This window comes from Pogona vitticeps, chromosome 4 (assembly GCF_051106095.1).
Source record: "Pogona vitticeps strain Pit_001003342236 chromosome 4, PviZW2.1, whole genome shotgun sequence".
Taxonomy (NCBI): domain Eukaryota; kingdom Metazoa; phylum Chordata; class Lepidosauria; order Squamata; family Agamidae; genus Pogona; species Pogona vitticeps.
The window spans coordinates 180,753,729-180,776,008 of NC_135786.1; the positions used below are offsets into that span (position 1 = coordinate 180,753,729).

The 22,280-nt window shown below is 39.9% G+C and overlaps 1 protein-coding gene across 7 annotated transcripts in view; it reads right to left on the reverse strand.

The window, feature by feature from the left end:
• ANKRD12 (ankyrin repeat domain 12) overlaps positions 1–22,280 on the reverse strand; it is a 98,119-nt gene that overhangs the window by 36,818 nt on the left and 39,021 nt on the right. For 3 of the 7 annotated variants that reach the window (XM_020793518.3, XM_078391518.1, XM_072998803.2), the window contains exons 3-5: positions 22,023–22,159; positions 11,693–11,840; positions 2,817–2,885 (exon numbers count right to left, since the gene is read on the reverse strand). In XM_020793518.3, coding sequence (XP_020649177.3) covers positions 2,817–2,885; positions 11,693–11,840; positions 22,023–22,109 — 304 coding nt within the window. In that variant the 5' untranslated portion in view covers positions 22,110–22,159. The remainder of the gene's footprint in view (positions 1–2,816; positions 2,886–11,692; positions 11,841–22,022; positions 22,160–22,280) is intronic. The other 4 variants (XM_020793522.3, XM_072998806.2, XM_020793521.3 and 1 more) reach the window with 2 other exon arrangements.

A 22,280-nucleotide genomic window follows, 5' to 3' on the forward strand; every position in this document is an offset into this window, starting at 1 on the left:
GGGGGCAGTGCTCATCCCCGTTTCCAAGCCATAGAGCCAATCTTCCGTGGTCACATGGCCAGTGCGACTTAGACACGGAACGCTGTTACCTTCCCACCGAGGTGGTCCCTATTTATCTACTTGCATTTGAATGCTTTCGAACCGCTAGGTTGGCGGGAGCTGGGACAAGCAATGGGAGTTCACTCTGTCGCGTGGATTCGATTTTACGACTGCTGGTCTTCTGACCCTGCAGCACAGGCTTCTGCGGTTTAGCCCGCAGCGCCACCACGTCCCCTCAATAAGGAGAGTCAGGCACAAATATCAGCTCAGGAAGGGTGTGTGTGTGTCATAAAACTGTGGAATAAGTATTTCTGAGCACATCTCAAATAAATTATTAAGGAATTGGAATATGCAAATAAAATCATTCCCTATAACATCATCTCTGTGTCAGATCCACATCAATACTGAACTCTTACAGGGTAGAATAATATGAAGTGTGATATATGGATTATTGTGTTTTTTTCATTGCCGCCTTCGTCCCTGAAATTATTGTGTAGTTTCAAAGAGAAACATGTATCCACTAAATTGCACACCTATTTGAAACCGTTCTGGCACAACCATGTGCATATCTGCTCAGATATATGTTCTATCAAGTTCAGAGAGATTAATACTCCCAGGTAAGTGTGTACAAGATTATACTCTGAGGCGCCAATTGTTATTCTTCAAAGTCAGTTGTTCCTAAAAGTGTTCACCTGAGAAGAGGTGCAACCTACAGAACACATACATAGTCAAGAGAACTGCTGCAGACGGGAAGCCACACTTGCTAGTCAAAATATAATACTGTACTTAGGGATGAACGTCACTCAGCTAATGGTTCCCCAGCATTTTTCTGCATTCATTTCAGCCAGCCATTTCTGTCACTGCCAGATAACTTCCCAAATCCTGCCACCTTCAGCAGTTTCCTCCAAGCCTTGATGGCTACATTAAGAAATCATGAAGACTCCCCACAATATTTGCTTCCACAAATAGTTACCAAAAAAAGTAGTAGTACACACAATTGGATATGTGATTTCAGTATAACATACAAGTCAATTATGATACATCTCAGATTATACAGGCAATTGTGTTTTGTAAAAAGTTTGCACTGAAAGGTTACTAAAATTAACTTTTAAAAATGGTTCTTGCAAATATCGGTTATATTAGATTAACAGCTAAATCAAAGTATTTTTCACATTTGTTTCTGTCGTCTTTCTGAAATAATTTTGCTAGGGTTTCCAATATAGCACTCCTCCATCTACTTCTGCAAGAACAGTCTGTCATTTTATATTCCTCATTACTTATTTTTCTCTATAGGGAATTTTCCCCAAATATCCACATTGCACAATGTACACTTCTACCGTGTTTTCCTGAAAATAAGACATTAAAAATATTAAATTTTGCTCCAAAAATGAATTAGGGCTTATTTTCAGGTGGTGTTTTATTTTTTTCATGTACGACAATCCACATTTATTCAAATACAGTGATGTCATCTTCTTCTCGTTGCTGCACAATGGTGGAGGGCAGGGTTTCACTTAACTAGGGCTTATTTTGGGGGTAGGACTTATATTACGAGCATCCTGCAAAATCATACTATGGCTTATTTTCAGGTTAGGGCTTATTTTCAGGGAAACAGGGTACTCTTCTGTGTAAACTATGAATTTGAAATAATTTGTAGAGAAAAAGCAGATTGCTTTACTGAATGCTGTTCACACTCTGCTTTTGAAGTTTACAAACTTAAACTTGTTTGGCATGATTTGTTTTTTTTTGTCAACTATCATTTTCTAAGAAAAATATCTGGTTTCTATATTGAACTGCTGTTTTAAAAGGCTGCTAAGCACTTGCATTACCCAAATGTGATTATTCAAACTTATTTTCACACACTTGCTGAAAATAAATTCAACACTAGATGAATAAGAAACAATTTGAAAGCGGTCTTGCAAATACTGTAGTTCTAACCCCTAGAGCCACCAGCTGTAAGGGATAAGAAGGCCACCCACCCCACCAGTAAACAAGATCTATGCCACTGTGGGTAGGCTCCCTCATTTTTGGCATCCCAGTTCTGCCCATGGAAAGCTATGATGACAGGTACACATACTGTAAATAGCAAAACACCTTATTCTTAGACTAAAGCAAGTTAGGAATAGGCTGGAGACAGATAGTGGATCCATAAGACCAAAAGATGGCCATTGCTCCAAGATCAGCTCTTCAGCTACACCACCTTGATGTGGATATAGCTAAGCCACCCTATTCCTTCCAAAGGGAAAGTTCATTTTTAAAAAATGTCATGCTTAATTCCATGATAAACTCTTTTCTGGTCAATGTGAGTCAGCAGCGCTCTGGATGAGGAAGTAAATGTATGTCATAGCAACTGTCTTAACCTACAATAGAGCTGCTCCACTAGGCATCATGTAGCAGATGGTAAGACTGAACATCAATATACATAAGTAAATCACTGTGTTGTACCTGCTGTGCATTACTATTTCTGTTTGATCTATATATGTCTTAAACAAATACAGAAAACATGTTATTTAGCAAATAAATTATTTGACAATGCATTAACTGCTAGCTTCCACCACATATATTAAAAGCACTGATTGGAACTGACAGATATTCCTGGACAATGTGTACATGGTAAACCTGTACTTTGGGTTCCCCAATGAAAGGTCACATTCATTATATTAAAATAAAAATAGCTTGCAAGCAATTTACTGGCACAGAAAAACAACTACTATAACTACTTATAATGACATTGATAGGAAAAATGCAACTATAGTAAGAACACCTGATAATCCATTTACCTGAATATGTTCTGTAAGTAGATATTAATCTCTCCCCCCAGCTTTCATTTGTATGTCCTGGATCTGAATCTACAGAATGAAGAAGACATGGGAGAAAAGGGGTGGAGGAGAGCAATAGGAAGGAAGTGTGGCACACAAGACAGAAATACTGACAAATAAAATTTTATTTATTTCCTAACATCTGTATATGCGTTTTTCAGTGCTTTTAAATAAATACCTACTGAAACTCTAGAATAGTATTTCCTGGGGATTAATGATTTAGGTGGGTGATTTCACACAAAAATACAGCATAAGAATTGTGAAGAACACATTCACTATGCAATCTATCTATCTCATTGCATTTATTGCTCTGTGTCACAGTTGCTTTACATGAAAGCTGAAATTTCATTAGCAAACAAATCTTTCCTTGTTTGCATCTGAACAAATATTTTGTGATATCTATTGGATCATTTGATGTCTACTTCTGTTTCATTTCAAGACCCCTTTTTCCTTATATTTTCATCTAACATTGAATGTATTCATAGAAAACTATTTGCATAAATGAATAATTCTACCAAGACACACTGCACAGGAATGCCTAAATGTATTTACACATATTTAGCATTGCTTTAATTTAAAAATATCTCAATTAACAAGCAATATAAGGACAATGGAGAAACGCCAAAGTACTATTGGTTGCTGTGGGTTTTCGGGCTCTTTGGCCGTGTTCTGAAGGTTGTTCTTCCTAACGTTTTGCCAGTCTCTGTGGCCGGTATCTTCACTCCTGTCCTCTGAAGATGCCGGCCACAGAGACTGGCGAAACGTTAGGAAGAACAACCTTCAGAACACGGCCAAAGAGCCCGAAAAATCCACAGCAACCATTGGATCCCGGCCATGAAAGCCTTCACAAATACATTAAAAGTACTATGTCAGAGAAGCTTAAGACTGTACTATGTTATGAATTGTAGTCCAAATGATGTTATTCAGACTTCTAACATGTTTCATCAGAGAAAAATATTATATCCCAAGATCCATAAGATTATTTTTGCTTGCTTTCCTTTAAAAGTACAATTCAAGCTGAAATCTCAGCCTACTGAAGGGACCTATTAATGGGACTAATTCAGGTAGCGTAAAATGTTTTCTGACCTATAACATAAAAAATCATAATTTTATTGTGAACAGAATGAAAATTGGAGCCTCATCTCAGGACATAATGGTTGGAGCTCTGAGAAGGAGCTCACCGATGAATGCAGTACTGCAGTTGAGTAAATGCATAATGGGACAGTAATCATCTCTCAGTTTATCTATGTCATATGGTTGTTGGAAATAAAATAAAATGGGGGGAAAACCTCATACATACTAACCTAAATGTGTTAGAAAGGTGAAATGCAAATTTCATGTCATATAAACAAAATGTTTCAAACAACTAGAAAGCTTTTCCATATTCACTCTTAAGTGAGTACCCTGGAAGATTGGACATAAGGTGGATTGATTAAATAAAGGAAATCATAATCTTGCAAGACTTGAACAGGACTGATAATGACAATGTTAGGATTATTTTGGAAAGCACTAATTTCATAGGATTGCTGTATGTCAGAAGTGACTGCAAGGCACATAACAATAACATTAACTATTCTTCTACAAGAGGAAATATTCCATAGTTCAGCATTTTTAACTACACTACATGAGAGCATTTCTTCTCATCCACAAGATTACTTCTCAGACAAGATTACTTCATTGGCAACAATACTGGGGCTTTTTAAAAAAAATCCCAGCAGTGTGTGTTTGCAGATATGTGGGGAAGTTTTAAACTCCCATAGTGGTATGTAATGATCCTGTTTTGGACTACAATCCTTCTTGCATATTTGTAGAGGTTTGAAAATTAAGAAGGCTCAGCTGCGTGCAACATATTTAACACAGTATGTGTTCAAACATCAGCACTGGTTTTGGTACAAAAACTCCACTGACCTGATACAAACCCAGAGTTTTGAAAGTGTGCAAAGCACTTCAGAACCATAGCAGTAAGATATTTTTTAACGAAGAACAAATCATGCCAAACTAACCTAACAGCTTCTTTTGGAAGCATAAGAGGAAATGTATTCAATATATTGATATATGTCACCTAATTAGTAAACAAAACATTCAGTTCTATGTATAATATGGGAAACTAGTAGAGGAATATATAGGTATAATTTAAAAGAAGCAGTTCCACCATTGTACAGTTTTTGCTACAAAAAAAGACTGGTCATAGTTTGCTCAGAAATTTAATGCATATTTGTTTGTGGTCCTATATTGTTTTATTACCTATAATTACCCTAATACACTGACTTCTACCCTAGTTTGAAAACAGTGTTTGGAAAAGTCATTGGTCTGCTACTGTATTCTGCTTCTTGTCTGGTACATGTCTGAATGACTACGAAAAAGAGCTCTGACCATGGGGAGAAATCAAATACATAATATTGAATATTTCTGGCAGCTAAGGACAAAGCAGTAGAAGCAGGATGTATCAGTTGAACTGACTGGAGGTCAAACGTTTGCTGACTAGCCTCCATTCTAGTCCCTCCCCTAGTCAACATTAACTTGGGCATCCAATGAGCAAACTGGCTTGAAGGTACTGCTTTTTGTTAAAAGACAGGTTTATGTCTTGGTAAATATTAGCCACAAAATCTTCTAATGGGAGCCTGACTGAAATAATCCTGAACTGGCATCTGCTGCAAAACCCTGGGCAGATGGACTGAGAATAACACTTCCAGCTATGTCTGCTGTTTGTCAATGCAACAACTGCAGAATAGATCTGATAGGTAAGTGACTAGTCTACTTACTCTTTGGCAGAGAGAGAGGGCTGAACATTTTGTCAAACAACTGTCCAGTTTTTGTTTAACATGCAAGACAGTTCAGGGGTCCTATTACTGTTCCACCTCTGCACTATGACAGTTCAGGGATCCTATTACTGTTCCACCTCTGCAAACATACCTAGTGTTGTTATTTATTCTAATTATAAAATGTATGACCCCCTTTGATTAGAACTTGATCATCATCACATTACAGCAGAATCCTGGGAGATTATGGAGAGAGAGAGAGAGAGAGAGAGAGAGAGAGAGAGAAATAGAAAACTACAGAACCAGCCACAACCTCGTAACGACCAGATAGGCAGGATATAAAATAAATAAATAAATAAATAAACCTCATTAAAATGGTTTTTGAAAAATCATATTTATTTATTTATTTATTTGATTTGCTGTATTTGCTGGCGCACAAGGCGGCCGGCTGTATAAGACGACCCCCCCAACAGGAAGAGGAGGAGGAAGAGGGGAAACGGGCGGGTGGCGGGCAGGCGAGCGAGCGGCTGGCTCAGCAGCGTGGGGTGGCGGGCAGCCTGGCAGCCGTTCAGGCAAGGCAGCGAGAGTGCGAGGAAGAGCAGAAGAGGCTGAGCTGGCGGTGGCAGGAGGAGGAGGAGGAGGAAAAGGGAAATGGGCGGGTGGCGGGTGAGTGAGTGTGCGGCTGGCTCAGCGGCGCGGGGCAGCAGGCAGCCCGCCGGCAGCTCAGGCATGGCAGCGAGAGGGCGAGGAAGAGCGGAAGAGGCTGAGCGTGCGGCGGCAGGAGGAGGGGAAGAGGGAAACGGGCGGGTGGCGGGCGAGCGTGCGGCTGGCTCAGTGGCACGGGGCGGCGGGCTCTGGCCGCTCAGGCATGGCAGGCTGTGCTTCTCTCCCTCCCTCCAGACCGCCTGCCTTCCTCCCCGGCCAGCGCGTCCCCGCGTCATTCAGTGCACCCGGCGTACAAGACGACCCCCCCCACACTTGGAGGCATGCTTTTTGGGCCCCAAAAGTCATCTTGTACGCCGGCAAATACAGTATATCCCGTCCATCTGGTGTGGTCGACCACTCTGGGCGGCTTCCAATAAAATTATATACAGTAAAACATACAAATATTACACATAGAAGTCTGCATTCAATCAAAACACATACAATAATAGAACAAAGAAAGAAAAAGAAAGAAGAGTTAAATATTGACAGGAGGGAAGGCCTGAACATATAACCATGTTTTTAATTGACTCTTGAAAGTGCCCAGTGTAGGGGCTGCACGAATCATCTGAGGAAGGTTATTCAAGAGGCTAGGAGCTACCGCTGAGAAGGCCCAATTTCGTGTCCTTTCCTTCCGGGCCTCCCTTGGCGTTAGGCCCCTCAGCCTCACCTCCTGGCTCGTGCAGGTGATCCGAGTAGATCTAGGTGGGAGCAGGCATTCCGCCAAGTATTGAGGTCCCAAACCGTTTAGAGCCTTATATGTAAGCATTAACACTTTGAAGTCAACGCGGAAACGGATGGGCAGCCAGTGCAGCATGACCAGAGTAGGAGAGATATGTTGGTATTGTCTCACTCCAGTAAGGAGTCTGGCCGCTGCATTCTGCACCACCTGAAGTTTCCGCGTCAGCTTCAAAGGCAGCCCCACGTAGAGTGTGTTACAATGGTCTAATCTAGAGATTACGAGCGCATGTACTAAGGTAGTGAGCGCCCCCGTGTCTAGGTAAGGTTGCAGCCGGGCAATCCGCCAAAGATGGAAAAAGGCGGTGCGGACTACTGACGCCACCTGTGTTTCCATGATGAGCGTCAGGTCCAGGTGTACCCCCAGGCTGCGGACTCCACTCTTCGCAGCCAGGGTCACCCCCCCAAACGAGAGTCACCCAAGCCGCCAGCCACAGGGGCACCCACCCTCAGAACGTCCGTCTTGTCCGGGTTCAGCCTCAACTCATTCTCCAGCATCCATTGCAGTACGGTCTCCAGGCAGCGCTGGAGGGACAGGACGGCATCACCTGCAGTTGGTGAAAAGGAGATGTAGAGCTGGGTGTCATCAGCGTATTGATGACACGATGCTCCACACCCCAGCCACAGGGGCACCCACCCAACCCCCTGATGACCCCACCCAATGGCCTCATATAGATGTTAAACAGCATTGGGGAGATAGCTGACCCCTGTGGAACCCCACATTTGAGGCTCCATGGGGTCGAGACACTCTCCCCAAGCTGAACTCTCGGTCCTCCAAGAAGGAGCGGAACCAGGCCAGAGCCAAGCCACCGATACCCAACTCGGAGAGCCTCCCCAGGAGGATACCGTGGTTGATGGTATCAAAGGCTGCCGAGATGTTGAGGAGGACCAACACAGATATTTTACCTCTGTCGGCCTCCCTCAACAAGTCATCGTACAGGGTGACCAATGCTGTCTCTGTACTGTGGTGCGGCCTGAAGCCCGACTGAAATGGATCCAGGGCATCTGTTTCATCCAAATGTGCTTGAAGCTGGTCAGCCACCACCCTCTCGACCACTTTGCTCATGAAAGAAACATTGGCAACAGGCCTATAATTGCCAATTTCGTCCGCCGCCAAACTAGGTTTCTTTCTTATGGGCCTAATGAGTGTCTCCTTGAGGGCAGAGGGAAACCTGCCCTCAAGGAAAGACCCATTTATTATAGCAGTGGCCCATTCTGTTGTTATCGGCCTGGCTGCTCCATCTCTCTCAAAAGCGGGGTTCCAGATCACCAAAATCCAGGCCTAGCAGAATCTCACTGTTGACTGAATTAAGCTTCACTTTATCCCCTTCATCCATTAAAAACCTCCTGCCAGACAGCCAATCATTTTTTAAACTATCTGTCCAAAGGCAGAAGATGAAAATAAGGCATGAAATACACTCACAATACCTTTGGGTTCTGCCAGTGCTCTGGTCATGAGCTGTATTCTATTCAAATCTTGGATTAAGTCTCTAGCAATTTCACATATATGTTGAAACAGTGCTGGAGATGTAAGGAGATTTTGTGGCACTCTGGACATCAACATTTATGAACTGCAGTGTCCCAGCAACATTTTATTGGACATGTCTACTAGAGCACACTCAAAGAACCTGCCCCCCAAACTCATCTCAGTTAGGTGGCCCATTAATATCTTACAACACACATGAAACCTAAAAATGAGACATGTGCAGCTGACCACCTGTACTCTTGATTCCTGCTCTTGTGGACTAACTAAAAACTGAGACCTGGATGACTGACATAGAAAAGTCCATTTAAACAAAGGAGATGGCCTGATGCTTCTGACAGACGTTGTTTGGAGCTCTACATAAAAAAATATCCTCACAGGGTCCTATCAAGCTCTGTAAATGTTAACTAGGCTATAGTGCAACATGAAAAAAATGTTGAAGAAATGCTGAGATTTTTGCCTCAATTTCAGTTTTTTCTGATAGATGACAATTGCATGAATCTTATTAACTGGGCTGACACCAGATTTGAAGCTAATATCATTTTGGCTTCCTTAGGAACAACATATAAGAGCTCTCTGGGAGATGAAACCAACAGAGAGGACAATCCTATTAATTCTCCTGGATGTCACAGAAAATAGTGAAGTTGGAAGGGGCATATAAGGCCATTAAATCCAACCCTCTGCAGGAATACAAAGGTGGTTGTCTAAGTTTCTCTTGAATGCCTCCAGTGTTGGAGCATTCATCACTTCTCGAGATTCCACTGTCTTACTGCTGTAACAGGAGGTTTTTTTTCCTGATATTCAATTGAAAACTGGCTTCCTGTAACTTGAGCCCATTCTTGTGTGTCCTGGACTCTAGAATGACCGATAACAGATCCTGCCCCTCTTCTGTATGACAGCCCTTCAAGTCTTTGAAAAGTGTTATCATATCACCCCTCTGTCTTCTTTTCTCAAGGGTAAACATGCCAAATTATTTCATTCTAATCTCACAGGGCTTGGTTTCCAGCCCTCTCTGAACTTGTTCCAATTTGTCAGCATCCTTCTTGAAGTGTGGTGTCCAGAAGTGGACACAATACTCAAGGGGAGGCCTAACCAGTGCTGAATGTCCTTGTGTCTTTTGACAGAGCTGACTTGTGAATCTTCTCTTCCTGCATTGACACCTTAGTGTTAAAGAAACAATGGGAAAGGGTAGGGAAAGAAATGGCTAGCTGCTCCATTTAGATGTAATTTTTTTGACAGAGAATTATATTCCCATAGAACAATAGTCTTTAATATCCATACTGCTGTGCAACATATGTCATTTGTCTTTGGTATCACAAAGGACTGGATCCAACCTAACATACAAGTAAATAGGTGGTAACAGGACTCCTAGTTAGTCCACAAAAAATCAAGATGCCCTTCAGAATAATTTTGTAAATCTATGGCTTTACATATTGCTTTGGCTTAGAAGCTGGTGTTTTTTCAAGACACGAAACTAGCATGAACACAGAAATTCACAATAATTATTTCAGGCAAGGGTCTAGCCTTTACATTGACGGGGTTTTCAAAATTAAATAGGGCTCTTCATCAATTCACAGAGAAAAATAGATGTTTTGTTACTGTGGGATATTGGGGGTTTGTGAGTTTTAATTTTTTGTAAACTACCCAATATAGTACTTGTACTAGTGGGGTGGACTATTCAAATAGGTAGGTAGTTAGGTAGTGAGTGAATGAGAGAGACAGAGAGAGGCAGGCAGGCAGGCTCAAAATCTAAAGGAGAATTGTTATCAGATTTTTTAAATAATAATTATAACAAAAAAGTAGAATGATGTTAGCCTGCATCATTTTTGTAACTGTGAGACAGAAGGCGAGAGGGATGCTCCACTCGCTGGAGAGCTGTCCCTCCTCCACAACAAGAATAAAGAGGAGAGTCCCCAGCCAACACCAGAACCTGTGGCAGAAGCTCAGCATGGGAAAGAAATAGAGTGAGAACTTGCAGGGTGTGACAGTGAGAGAGGTCCAGGAGAAAAAGGCAGGGAAAGAAAGGAAGAAGAGGGTGGAGTCTGAGGCAGGAATAAGGGAAGTAAAAAGGAAGGAAAGTCAGTTGCTGCCAGACGGCGAATGGGTGTGGATGGAGGATCCCTGGAGAGGATTATGGGAGAGGCTTAGAGTGCCTAAAGAGGAGGTGGATTATAAAAGAAGGGAGATTCCCCCCAGACCCGCTTATTGGGGAGAAGCTGGGGCGAGAGAGTGGAGGAGGCTGAGGGAAGAGAAGGAAAGAGTAGAGCGAGAAAGGACAGAGAGGCTAGAATGGAGAAGAAAAATTACAGGGAGGATCAAGACCCCGAGGGACGAACCCTGTGGAATGTCAATTGGGAGGATGAGACCGTGCCCTTGCTGGAAGGTCCACGGGGCAGACTGTGAAAGACTGGGTCCTTGTTGATTTACTGGGACCATGGAACAATAGTTATGGCAACCTGGTCCTGTTTGAAGATTGGAAACCCCATTGGCAGAAGGAGAAAAGCCTCAAGATCATGTTACAGACACTTGTTTACTATTAAATCCACCAATAAATCTTTCACCTGTTTCGAAGCAAGAAAAATCTACTGAATTTTTTTGAACCGAAAGAAGAGCCTAAAACAGAACCCTCACAGTAATTCACTACATATTCTTTAACTGTTCAATTGTAAAAGAGATACCTCAGCTGTTAAAATTTGAATGAATTCAGCAGAGAGTTGTAATAATGTCTTTACACGTAATTCAAAACAACAGGATTTGGAAATATTATGTGACCCCCTACGCTCACATAAAGATATCTGACATCAAAATATCTGTAAAGTTTTCAGTAATTTTATTCTCTTTCTTACACTGCTTACTATAATTCATTTATGACATGACTATCATGATAATAAAGATAAGTGCTTGAATTATGAGCAGCCAACAATATATTGCTGCTAAATATAACACATATTGGTGACAAAGCAGATGTAAAGACTAGATAAGAACTGTGCAGCTCAACATATCTTTGTAAGTTCTCAATAATCAGATTTCTGGATTCTGACTGACAATTGGATGTAGGCAATCATTTCATCATTACTTTGCATCTTTTGTAACAGGTGCTATAACAAAATATTGAAAAACATATTAATAGAAAAATAAAATAAAATAAGCTGTACCTGTGTCTGAATTTCGATCTTCATTTCTGGATGGACTAACATTAAACTGAAGTTTACGTTTCATGGAAGACTTTTCTTTCATCTCCTTTCCCACATCACTCCTATCCACTTTTGCAGTTTTGCTGTAGGAGGCAATCTTGTCCTTGCTCTGATACAAATAAAGAGTATACTATGTTATAAGTTCAATGTTTACATAAAAGTGATTTTTTTAAAGAAGCAAAAATAAACACATTCTATTTTAAAAAAACCCCCCACAGCTAACCAATAGCAGAATTTTGCCTCTAATCTCTCCTTCAGATTACTGCAATCTAGGATTACTAGGCTTTACTACGGATTCCCTGTAAATGCAGAACACAGCAATGATGGAATGCTAAAGAACCTAGGATCTTCTGGTTTTTCCACAGGTAACAAAGCAAATATATCAGAATAAAATTAATATTAAACAAACCTGGATAAAGAGAAGTGAAATTGAATGCTATTTGAAACCAATATTTTAAATAATAATGAAAAAAGGCACAAAAACAAGTAGGATAACTAATGTATTTATACAATTTCACTTAATTCTGAAATAAAATTTAGTAGAAATAAGTTATTCAGTTTCAACAAGCACAAGCATTATCATTGGTAATACTTGTCTGAAAAACAGGAGCATCAGTGTTTTTGCACACATATACACACTATACATAACAGAATATTTTAGGAAGCTCAGTAACAGATCAATCGTATAATCAAAGCTTGCTTTCTTCGCAATGAAAACTACAAATATACTTGCATGGGAGAAAAAATGTATACATCTTATACACAAGATGTACAGGGTTGTATGCACATACAGACATAAACAGAAACACACATCAACAAATACAGTAGTGAACTGGAGAAATACTTAGTTCTTCTCCATTTCTCAGAGCCACCTATCTTAGACCAGTAAATGGCTAGGTGCACATTCTCAATATAGCTGTCTATTTCAAGCATGGCCAAAATGCATCTTTGCTCACCTTGTTTTTCTATCTCCCTGACGCCCCACCTGTCCTCTTGTTCTCATCTCACTCCTTTTCAGAAGGGAAGCAACTGGCTTGACAAGTTGGCATAATGCCTAACAGAGCTAGTGAGGCATCACATCCAACTTGGCAAGCTCACTCAAGATGAGATACTGGGGCATCTAGGTCCAGAAACTTTTAACTAAAGTACCTTATCGGAAGTGGTGACCTTAAAACTCTGGCTTAGTATGTTAGATGCTGCAACTCACTTTGCAGGTTTCTACACAAAATTCTGAGGCATCTATGTCCTATTATTTTGTGTGGAGCATGCAGAAGCACTTTGAATTTGGAACTTGTTCACCGAAGCAACAGAAGCAGACATGAAATAACAGTTGCTGACTGTGAAGGTGCTTTTTCATAGTTTTCTTATTTCATAAAAGGATTGCTATGCTATGAAACTGATAATATTTATGCATGGAAACAAGATTCTTTAAAATATTCACACGAAATAGAGAAAGCAATTCAAAATTTAAATTTCACTTAGGAATCTAAACAGAGATTAAGCCAAAACATACTTTCTCACAAAATGCTTTCCTACCTTCTCGGTGTAAGTAAGCAAAGGCTAAACATGCACACTTTGAGTCCATCATACTGTTTTTACAATTTATTTTTCAAGATATAGCTGCCTGCTATATTAATACTGAGCAAATACAAAAGATGCTATCTGCTTACAATAGTTACTATAAGTTGTAAGGCCTCTTTAGGGAAAAAGGGTTTCTGGATTCCACCATATTGGACAACTATTGGCCAGTCTTCAAATTTCCATTTTTGGGCAAGGTTTGGAAGCACGTGGTGGCCTCTCAGTTCCAGAGGTTGCTGGATGAAACAGATTATCTAGATCCATTTTAGTTTCGTTTCACGTCTGCTTATAGGATGGAGACAGCTTGAATGGGACTTCAAATTGTTGACATCTATCATCTATTATGTTAAGGATCGTTCCAGAACAATGCCATTACTTATGGGAACCCCACCTTTCAACCTCAAGTGTTTCTTTCTTCTTCTACTACAGCACGTGAGATGAACAAACTGGCTCCACTTTATGGTCAAAATTATTTACCAGAGCAAATATGGTTTAACATTTCATTAGCTACTGATACCTTTCTATAAAATGTTTTAACAAAATGTTCATACCACTGGACATGATTTTACTGAAGTTGCTTTGGTTTCTGTAATTAATTAAGTAAAACTAAATTAGAGAATTAACAATGACATACTTCATGTCTAAAGGCACGTAAAAACAAACAATATGAAACAGCATAGGTCAGGATCTAGAGAGATCTATACATACACAAAATATTTCTATATAAGCACAGGACTGTTTGGATTAAAAAGAGGATAAAAAAAAAAACTACCACCAACCCAGTGTATCCCATGAATTACTTCTCCAGAGCAAAGGTGAACAATGTATGGTCCGTGGTCACAAGTGCACCTGATCCAGTTTTAAAAAACATTTTGTTGAAATAGTTTCCTTTATGCTGTCCAGGGGCAATCTTGTCACATTTATGATGCCCATATGTGAGAAGGGAGATGAGGGGGAAACACCTCCCATCTGTGTGCTCTCCTCTCCTCCTGTTAAAACAAGGGACTTCCATTCCACCAACTCCATGGAAAGAATGGGAGAGAAAGGACCCTGTGGAAGCTGGGAAAACCCATGCTTAGAAAAGAGGTGGGGAAAACCCACCAGACAGAGGAAGAGGGGCAATAAAAGGAGGGAGGAAATAAAAACAAGGGGAAGAGAAAAGGTGGAGGAAGCAGAAGCAGGACTGATGGATTGAAAGAAAAAAGGAATGTGAACTCTCTGAGGGATGGGAGTGGAAAACAAAACAGAACTCTTAAAAAGAGAGAAATTGATGGTGCCTAGAGATGAGGTGGGAAGAAAAAGGAGACCACTCAAGAAGCCATCATACTGAGGGGAGTGAGGAGTGAAAGGTGAAAACAAGAGCAAGAGAGGGCTTTGGGAGGAGGAGGAAACAACAAAGGGGGTAACCGATGGAACATTTCATGCAGGGGTGAATCTCCTCCCTGACAGGAGACTGCAGAAAGAGGACAGACCAGGGGATGAAAGGTGGGAGACAAACCCCTTGTCACTGTTGTGACCATTGCCACAGACTAAATAAATCTCAGGATTAAGGTGAAAGGAAGAGTTGGCCTCATGGGTGGAGGAGGAGAAAAGAAACAGGACTGAGATAAAGTCATTGAACACTTTTCTTTCTTCATTGGCGGGGGCCTAAGAAAAGCTGTTGAAGTTGCATTTGAATAACTATTAATATACTGTATATGTTAATATGTTGAAGCAAGAAGTTTGTCCACACGTGTCTATGCAAGGGAACTCTGGCAGGACAAGGAACAGGCAAATAATGAGCCTTCTCACACCATTTGATTTTTTTATGAAAATAGAACTTTAAGAAAAACTTTTTATGGGGGGGGGAACAAGTATGGTCCTCCAGGTCTGGGAATGTGTGTGGACCCCAGATTTCTGGAAGTTTCTTACCCCTGCTCTAGAACATCTGACCTTTGAATTATTTCAAAGAAGTAAAGATACAGGATGAGACAGCAAAAACAGAAGATACAAAAAGAGTGATCAAAAATAACATTGATCAAACAAGAACCAAAAGGCAATTGCATGGTCATAGATTCATATGTTCTGAAACATTTCAGTTTGCTTCTGTGAGCTGTAACAAGTTTTTCCAAGTGGATATTACTAAGGGATATGAGAAAGTTTTGTCTTGATAAATAAATATTTTTTCAAAATGCATTAGCAGCACAAGCAAATCTGTGCAAAGCAGTGCAACTGTAGAATCTTCTCAAAAATGCCCCCAGCCATATATATGTTTGTGTTTGGGCGCACATGCATGTATGTGCACACTTGAACTTCCACATATAGAATGTTGGATCTCTAAGTAATTTTCATTGGAAGCCTTTCAGAGAAGACCACGTATAGACATTGTTGCGTTTTGTTTTTCTTTCTTCTTGTTACTCCTCCTCCCTTTTTTATCCTTTCCTCTCTCTTTTTTGGCAATATTATAATTATGTTTAGACATACTACACCTGTTTCAGCTATTATAATTTTTTTTCTTACCGTTAAATATTTTTTTAAAAAATAATTTAAACCACCCTTTCACTTCAAGTTCCTCTTACTCAAACATGAAAAAAGCATATAATTTCCCCAACTTTGGTAGCTGTAAGTCAATAACCAATACTTTATTTCCACATTAGACTTAATTCTTGATTATTTAATGTATCAAGTTTATACACTACCCTTCCATCAGAAATTTTACTCAAAGTAGCAAAAAATAATGTGGCACAAATACAAGTAAAAGATGATTTGAACAAATTTAAAGCATACATTAGAAGGATAAACATTTTTTTAAATGAAAAATGATCAGAACATAAAGTCATCTTTAGTTAGCAGATCAAGACATATCTTCATAAAAATTACTTCCCTGACAGCAACAGGATTTAAACAAAAACCAAATCTAAAACCAAAAAAACCACAAGTGTGTGTGTACACATACACACACACACACACACACACACACACACACAGAGAGAGAGAGAGAGAGAGAGAGAGAGAGAGAGAGAGAGAGAGAGGAGAGAATGTTTTAGACCTAACTGATAAATTGAAGATAAATAAATCACCAGGCCCAGATGGCATCCACCCAAGGGTTATTAAGGAACTGAGGAATGAAGTTGTTGACCTCTTAACTAAAACATGCAACTAGTCCCTTAAAATGGCCACAGTGCCAGAAGACTGGAAGATAGCATATGTCACGCCAATCATTAAAAAGGGAAGGAAGGGAGACCCGGGAAACTACAGGCCAGTTAGCCTAACGTCTGTTCCAGGGAAGATGGTGGAAAGTCTCATCCAAAATAAAATCTTGAAAAACATACAAGAACAAGCCTTGCTGAGGGAAAATCAGCATGGCTTCTGTAAGGGTAGGTCTTGCCTTACAAAGCTTTTAGAATTCTTTAAAAAGGTCAACAGCCATGTGGATGCAGGTGAACCAGTGGATACAGTACTGTCTATTTGGATTTTCAGAAGGTGTTTAACACAGTCGCTCACCAAAGGCTGCTGAGAAAACTCCACAGTCAGGGAATAAGATGACAAGTCATCTTCTGGATTGAGAATTGGTTGAGAACCAGGAAACAGAGAGTAGGTGGCAATGGGCAATTTTCACAATGGAGAGAGGTGAAAAGTGGTGTGCCCCAGGGATCTGTTCTGAGACCGGTGCTTTTCAACCTGTTCATCAATGACCTGGAGACAGGGTTAAGCAGTGAGGTGGCCAAGTTTGCAGATGACATGAAACTTTTCTGGTGGTGAAGACCAGAAGGGATTGTGAAGATCTCCAGAAGGATTTCTCCAAACTGGGAGAATGGGTGGCAAAATGGTAAATGTGTTTCAATATAGGAAAATGTAAAGTACTGTAATGCACATTGGGGCGAAAAATCAAAACTGTAGTTATCAATTAATGGGTTCTGAGCTGTCCGTGATGGATCAGGAAAGAGATCTTGGTGTGTTGGTGGACAGCTCGATTAAAGTGTCAACCCAGTGTGCAGTAGCAGTGAAGAAGGCCAATTCCATGCTAGGTATCATTAAAAAGGGGATTGGAAATAAAACAGCCAACATTGCAAAGGCATTGTACAAACTGCTGGTATGGCCACCTGGAGTATTGCATACAATTCTAGTCGCTGCACCTCAAAAAAGACATAGTGGAACTGGAAAAGGGGCAGAACAGAGTGACTAAAATGATGACTGGACTGGGACACCTCCCTTAGGAGGAAAGGCTTCAGCGTTTGGGGCTCTTTAGTCTAGAGAAAAAGCGCTTACGGAGGGGACATGATTAAGACATATAAAATTATGTAGGGAATGGATAAAGTAGATAGAGGGAAGCTCTTTTCCCTCTCACACAGTACCAGAACCATGGGACATCCACTCCAATTGAGAGTTGGGAGAGTGAGAACAGACAAAAGAAAATATTTCTTTACCCAGCGTATTGTTAGTCTGTGGAACTCCTTGCCACAGGATGTGGTGATGACATCTGGCCTAGATGCATTTAAAAGGGGTTTAGACAGATTTCTGGAGGAAAAGTTCATCACAGATTACAAGCCATGATGAGGATGTACAATCTCCAGACTTAGAAAGAAGGTATGTCCAAATGCCAGATTCAGGGGATTGGTATCAGGAGACAGCTATCTAGTTGCCTCATGTGCTCCCAGAGGCATCTGGTGAGGCCACTGTGAGATACAGGAAGCTGGACTAGATGGGCCTTTGGACTGATCCAGCAGGATTCTTCTTCTGTTCTTATGTACATGTGCCTTTATGTCAAAAGACACATATGGAGAATATGGATCTTCCAAACTTCCTGACACCAAGCTGCATGGAGTTTCATAAGTCATAACTAGTACTTTGAATTATGTCTAGAAAAGACTGGTAGCCAATGAACAGTCTTAACAAGGGAGTTACACGCTCCCTATAAGCAGCACTAGTCAACAATTTCATTACAGCAATCTGGGCCAGAAATGAAACACTTTCCAAGGATAGTCTTAACTAGAACAACTTACAGTAATCCATAGGGTGTACATCTATAAAGGCACATGCTATCATTACTAGTGCAAAAACACTTCAGTGCCAATGTCAAAACGTTGACACAGAGGTTCACAACAGAATACAGGACATCCAAATACAACCTGAATCTTCAAGGGGAGCATAAGGACATACAGCACATACTGGGCTCCACTACTTGTTGAGCTTCAATTTGTTTGCACTCATAAACTGTATTACTTACATCAGATGCTGATTTGAATTAGAACAACTGTACTAGATTCTGACAGAAAGGCAGGAATTACTGTCATCATCATACTGGGGGAAACATACCTCAGAAACCTGGACAACAATTTCCAGTTGTTTCATGTATGTTAAACAGCATGGAACCAGACTGAACCCTGCCATGGCTTCATACAGAAATTCCCAAGCACAAGAAGTTGAATGGAAAGTTTTTTTTTTTACTTATAGAAGTTTTCACATACATAAGAGGATAAGTCTGCAATCCATCAAACCCAGAAAAACATATTCCCAAGATTTAAAAAATAAAAAAATAAAAATAAAAAGGGGGGTGAGAATACTACAGCTGAACATTTTTATAGTGAACAATGAATTCAGTATATACAGCAAACACCATCTTTTGCACAGAAATGTAGAACAATGTAGCACTTTGACATTGGGCCCGCATTAAGTAGAGACCCACACTAAAATGCTGATGTGGTTCCCTCAATGACTAACAGGACAGTGGTCCTTATTAGAAGTCTAAAAGAAGTACTTTGTAAAATTGTCTTGGGATCACTGCAGGTGAGGGCAGAAGGACTGAAATGGGACGTCTCCTGAAACATCTGCATTTGTCCTATGCAATCTATATGCTTCTAATTTGGGCAGTGCCTTTCCACATGACAAGATCCTTCTCTAGTGTTTACTCAGAAATAATGCATGAACAAGTAAATGTACAGGATTATGGTGTTAGCTTATTTTATTACTCCACTGCTTATAGCGCAGGAAGTTACAGGTGATGTACAGTATCTAAGTGAGTCATTCAAATTGTTCCTCCATAGGGGGTAAAATCTATTTCATTTCCATTATTTTTACTTTATTTCTTTTCTAGTGCAGATAAACAAAGCTTCTTTGCTATTAGAAAAAAATAATGGAAGGAAAGCAATAATCTTATTCTTTCTTAATCAAGTACCTCTGTGCAATCTCTTCTCTCTGCCTGTCAATCCTATGGATAACATATAAAAAGCAACTAAACAAAGGACAGAAATAAAAAGTGATGGTGCTAATGTGGAAGCAACCAATCAACATTAATTCCAGCTGGATATTGGAATTACTAAATTCTAAACTACTATATTTTTTCATACTCTTGACATTAAAATATGCTTAAACATAAATGAAATCAGTCAGACTTCAAAGGCAAAAAATTATTATTTCACAGTCAACAGCTCTCCATAAAATCCAACTGAGAAAGTAAACCAAACCCTTGATGGTACCAAGCAAATATTTTGTACTCCTAATCTGATATAAAATCTATTGAAAATTGCTGTAATGTCAATAATTCCAGGTGGGTGTGCCAGGGATCTTGAAGAGATGGAAAAGAGGTTAATTACCAGAGGCCTCTTGGTTGAGATGCTGGAAATCACCATTGCATTACTTTTCTACAATTAGAACAAGTAAAACAGGTTGAGGGAGCCTTAGATTCCTCAACATGGTCTCGGTACATGTGACTTGGGGGTTTTCTACTGTATTTTCCGTCCTTTTTGTGACAATGGGAAGGCATTTATAGAAGAACAGAATGCAGCAGGGAAACAGTATAATCAACATGGGCTGAAACAGTTTAGGAAACAGCAATTCATTGGACCACATATTCTACCTACTTTATCCAACAAGTTAAAAATAATGGCTGAAAAAACAGAATAAGAGAGTTGGAAGGGGCCCATAAGGCCACTGAGTCCAACCCCCTTCTCAGTGAAGGAATCCATATCAAAGTACTGTATATCTGACAGTTGGTGGTCCAATTTTCTTTTGAGTGCCTCCAGTGTTGGAACACTTACCACCTTCCAAGGTAACTGATTCCACTGACATACCACTCTAGCAGGAGGTTTTCTCTTAGATACAGCCAAAATCTGACTCTCTGTAACTTGAGCCATTTATTACATGTTCTGCACTCTGTGATTATCAAGATGCATTGAAATTGCCTTCAGTGCATTCCTATGAGATGCCTCGCAAGATGATTGCCATTTTTTTCATCTTGCGAAAATGACTGCAAGACAAAAAAATCGTCTTGCAAAGCACGGCCATAGGAAAAGCTGTATTGCAAGTCACGGAAAAATCGCAAGATGCTATCGTCTCACAGGTTTGTCGTGGTGCGAGGCGTTCGTCTTGCGAGGTATCACTGTACTTGAAAAGACCTATCACATCTCTCTTCAGTCTTCTTTTCTCAAGGCTAAACATACCCAAAGTTCTTTCAGTCTTTCCTTGTAGGGCTTTCTTAAAGCATGATGTCTAGAACTGGATACATTATTCAAGATGAGGTATAACAAGTGCTAAACAGAGGGGAAACTAATACTTCATATGCTTTGGAGACTGTACTTTTGCTAATGCAGCCTAAAATAGCATTTGCCCTTTTTGCTCACATTGTTTTGCATCATATTCAGCTCATAATCTACCACAATTCCAAGATCCTTCTCGCACGTACCATTACTGAGCCAAGTATCTTCTATCTTGTAACTGTGCATTTGGTTTCTTTTTCCTAGGTGTAGAACTTTGCACTTATGCCTGTAAAATTTCATTCTGCTGTTTTCAGCCCAGTGCTTAAACAATTGAGATGACTGATGTGTTTTGTTTCTGTCTTCCAGACCGAAACAATTTTGTGTCATTCGAAAATGGGACAAACATTTCCTGCACTCCCTCATCCAAGTCATGTATAAAAATGTTGAAGAGCACCAGGTCCAGGATTAAGCCTTGTGATATACCACTTGTTACGGAAACATCGCTATACGGTGCACTCGTTAAGCGAGGCACCACTGTACAAAGTGGCCACTTTCCCCCAGAAAAGTGAATGGTTATAAATTAAGAAACCTTCATAGGCATCATTTGTTGTATGCTGGGCTGTGCAACTCAGTATGCAATAGATAATTTGTATGAAGATTTCTTAACTTGTAGCATTTTGCATCTAAGAGTTACACCATTTGCATTACTATTCAACATGATTTCAATCTGTATTTTGCAAGTTTTGTAAAAATCTGACCCATAATTCAAGTGTCCTCAATATCAGAACATCTTCAATAAAATAATCTGAAAAGTTATTAGACACGGCACATGAGATGCTGCTAGACCCAATGGTCCTATCAGTTTATATGGAGAAAAAAAATACAGAGGTTAGAAGCAGGGTGGATTTGATTAAAATCTAATTGATTTAAATCACAATTTAAATAAAAGAATTTGATTTTTGATAATTTAAATAAGGAAGTTATTTAAATTTTAAAAAATCATTTTTTAAAATTTAAATCATTTTATCTACCAGGGTAGATAAAAATTAAATTGATTTAAATCACAATTTTTATCTACTCTGGTTAGAAAGGTATAATATGGGATGCTTATTTTAACAAGTGCCTCTTACAATTTTGTTTACTACCACAATAAACATATCTTCACACTCTGTGTAATCTGTTCTGACTCAGATACATTCTATGCTTCAATGGATTAGCCTACTACAATGTAATCTTCTTAAGCATACTTCTTTTTATACCTTTCTTCCGGTTGGTTTCTCCACCATGTTGCTATCGCTGTCAGAATTTTGAATATGAACTACCTTTGCTGACCCAAATCTGGGCATTTTAGAGTTGTTCACTAACTTTATCTTGCATCAGTGTGCTCATTATGTATCTGCCAAGGGGAAAAAATGAAACAAAAATAACTGTCTGCATACATGAAGTGAACAAATTACATGTAACATAAACAATGGATTATTATTGAATTTATTTAGAGTCATCAGCATCATTCAAAT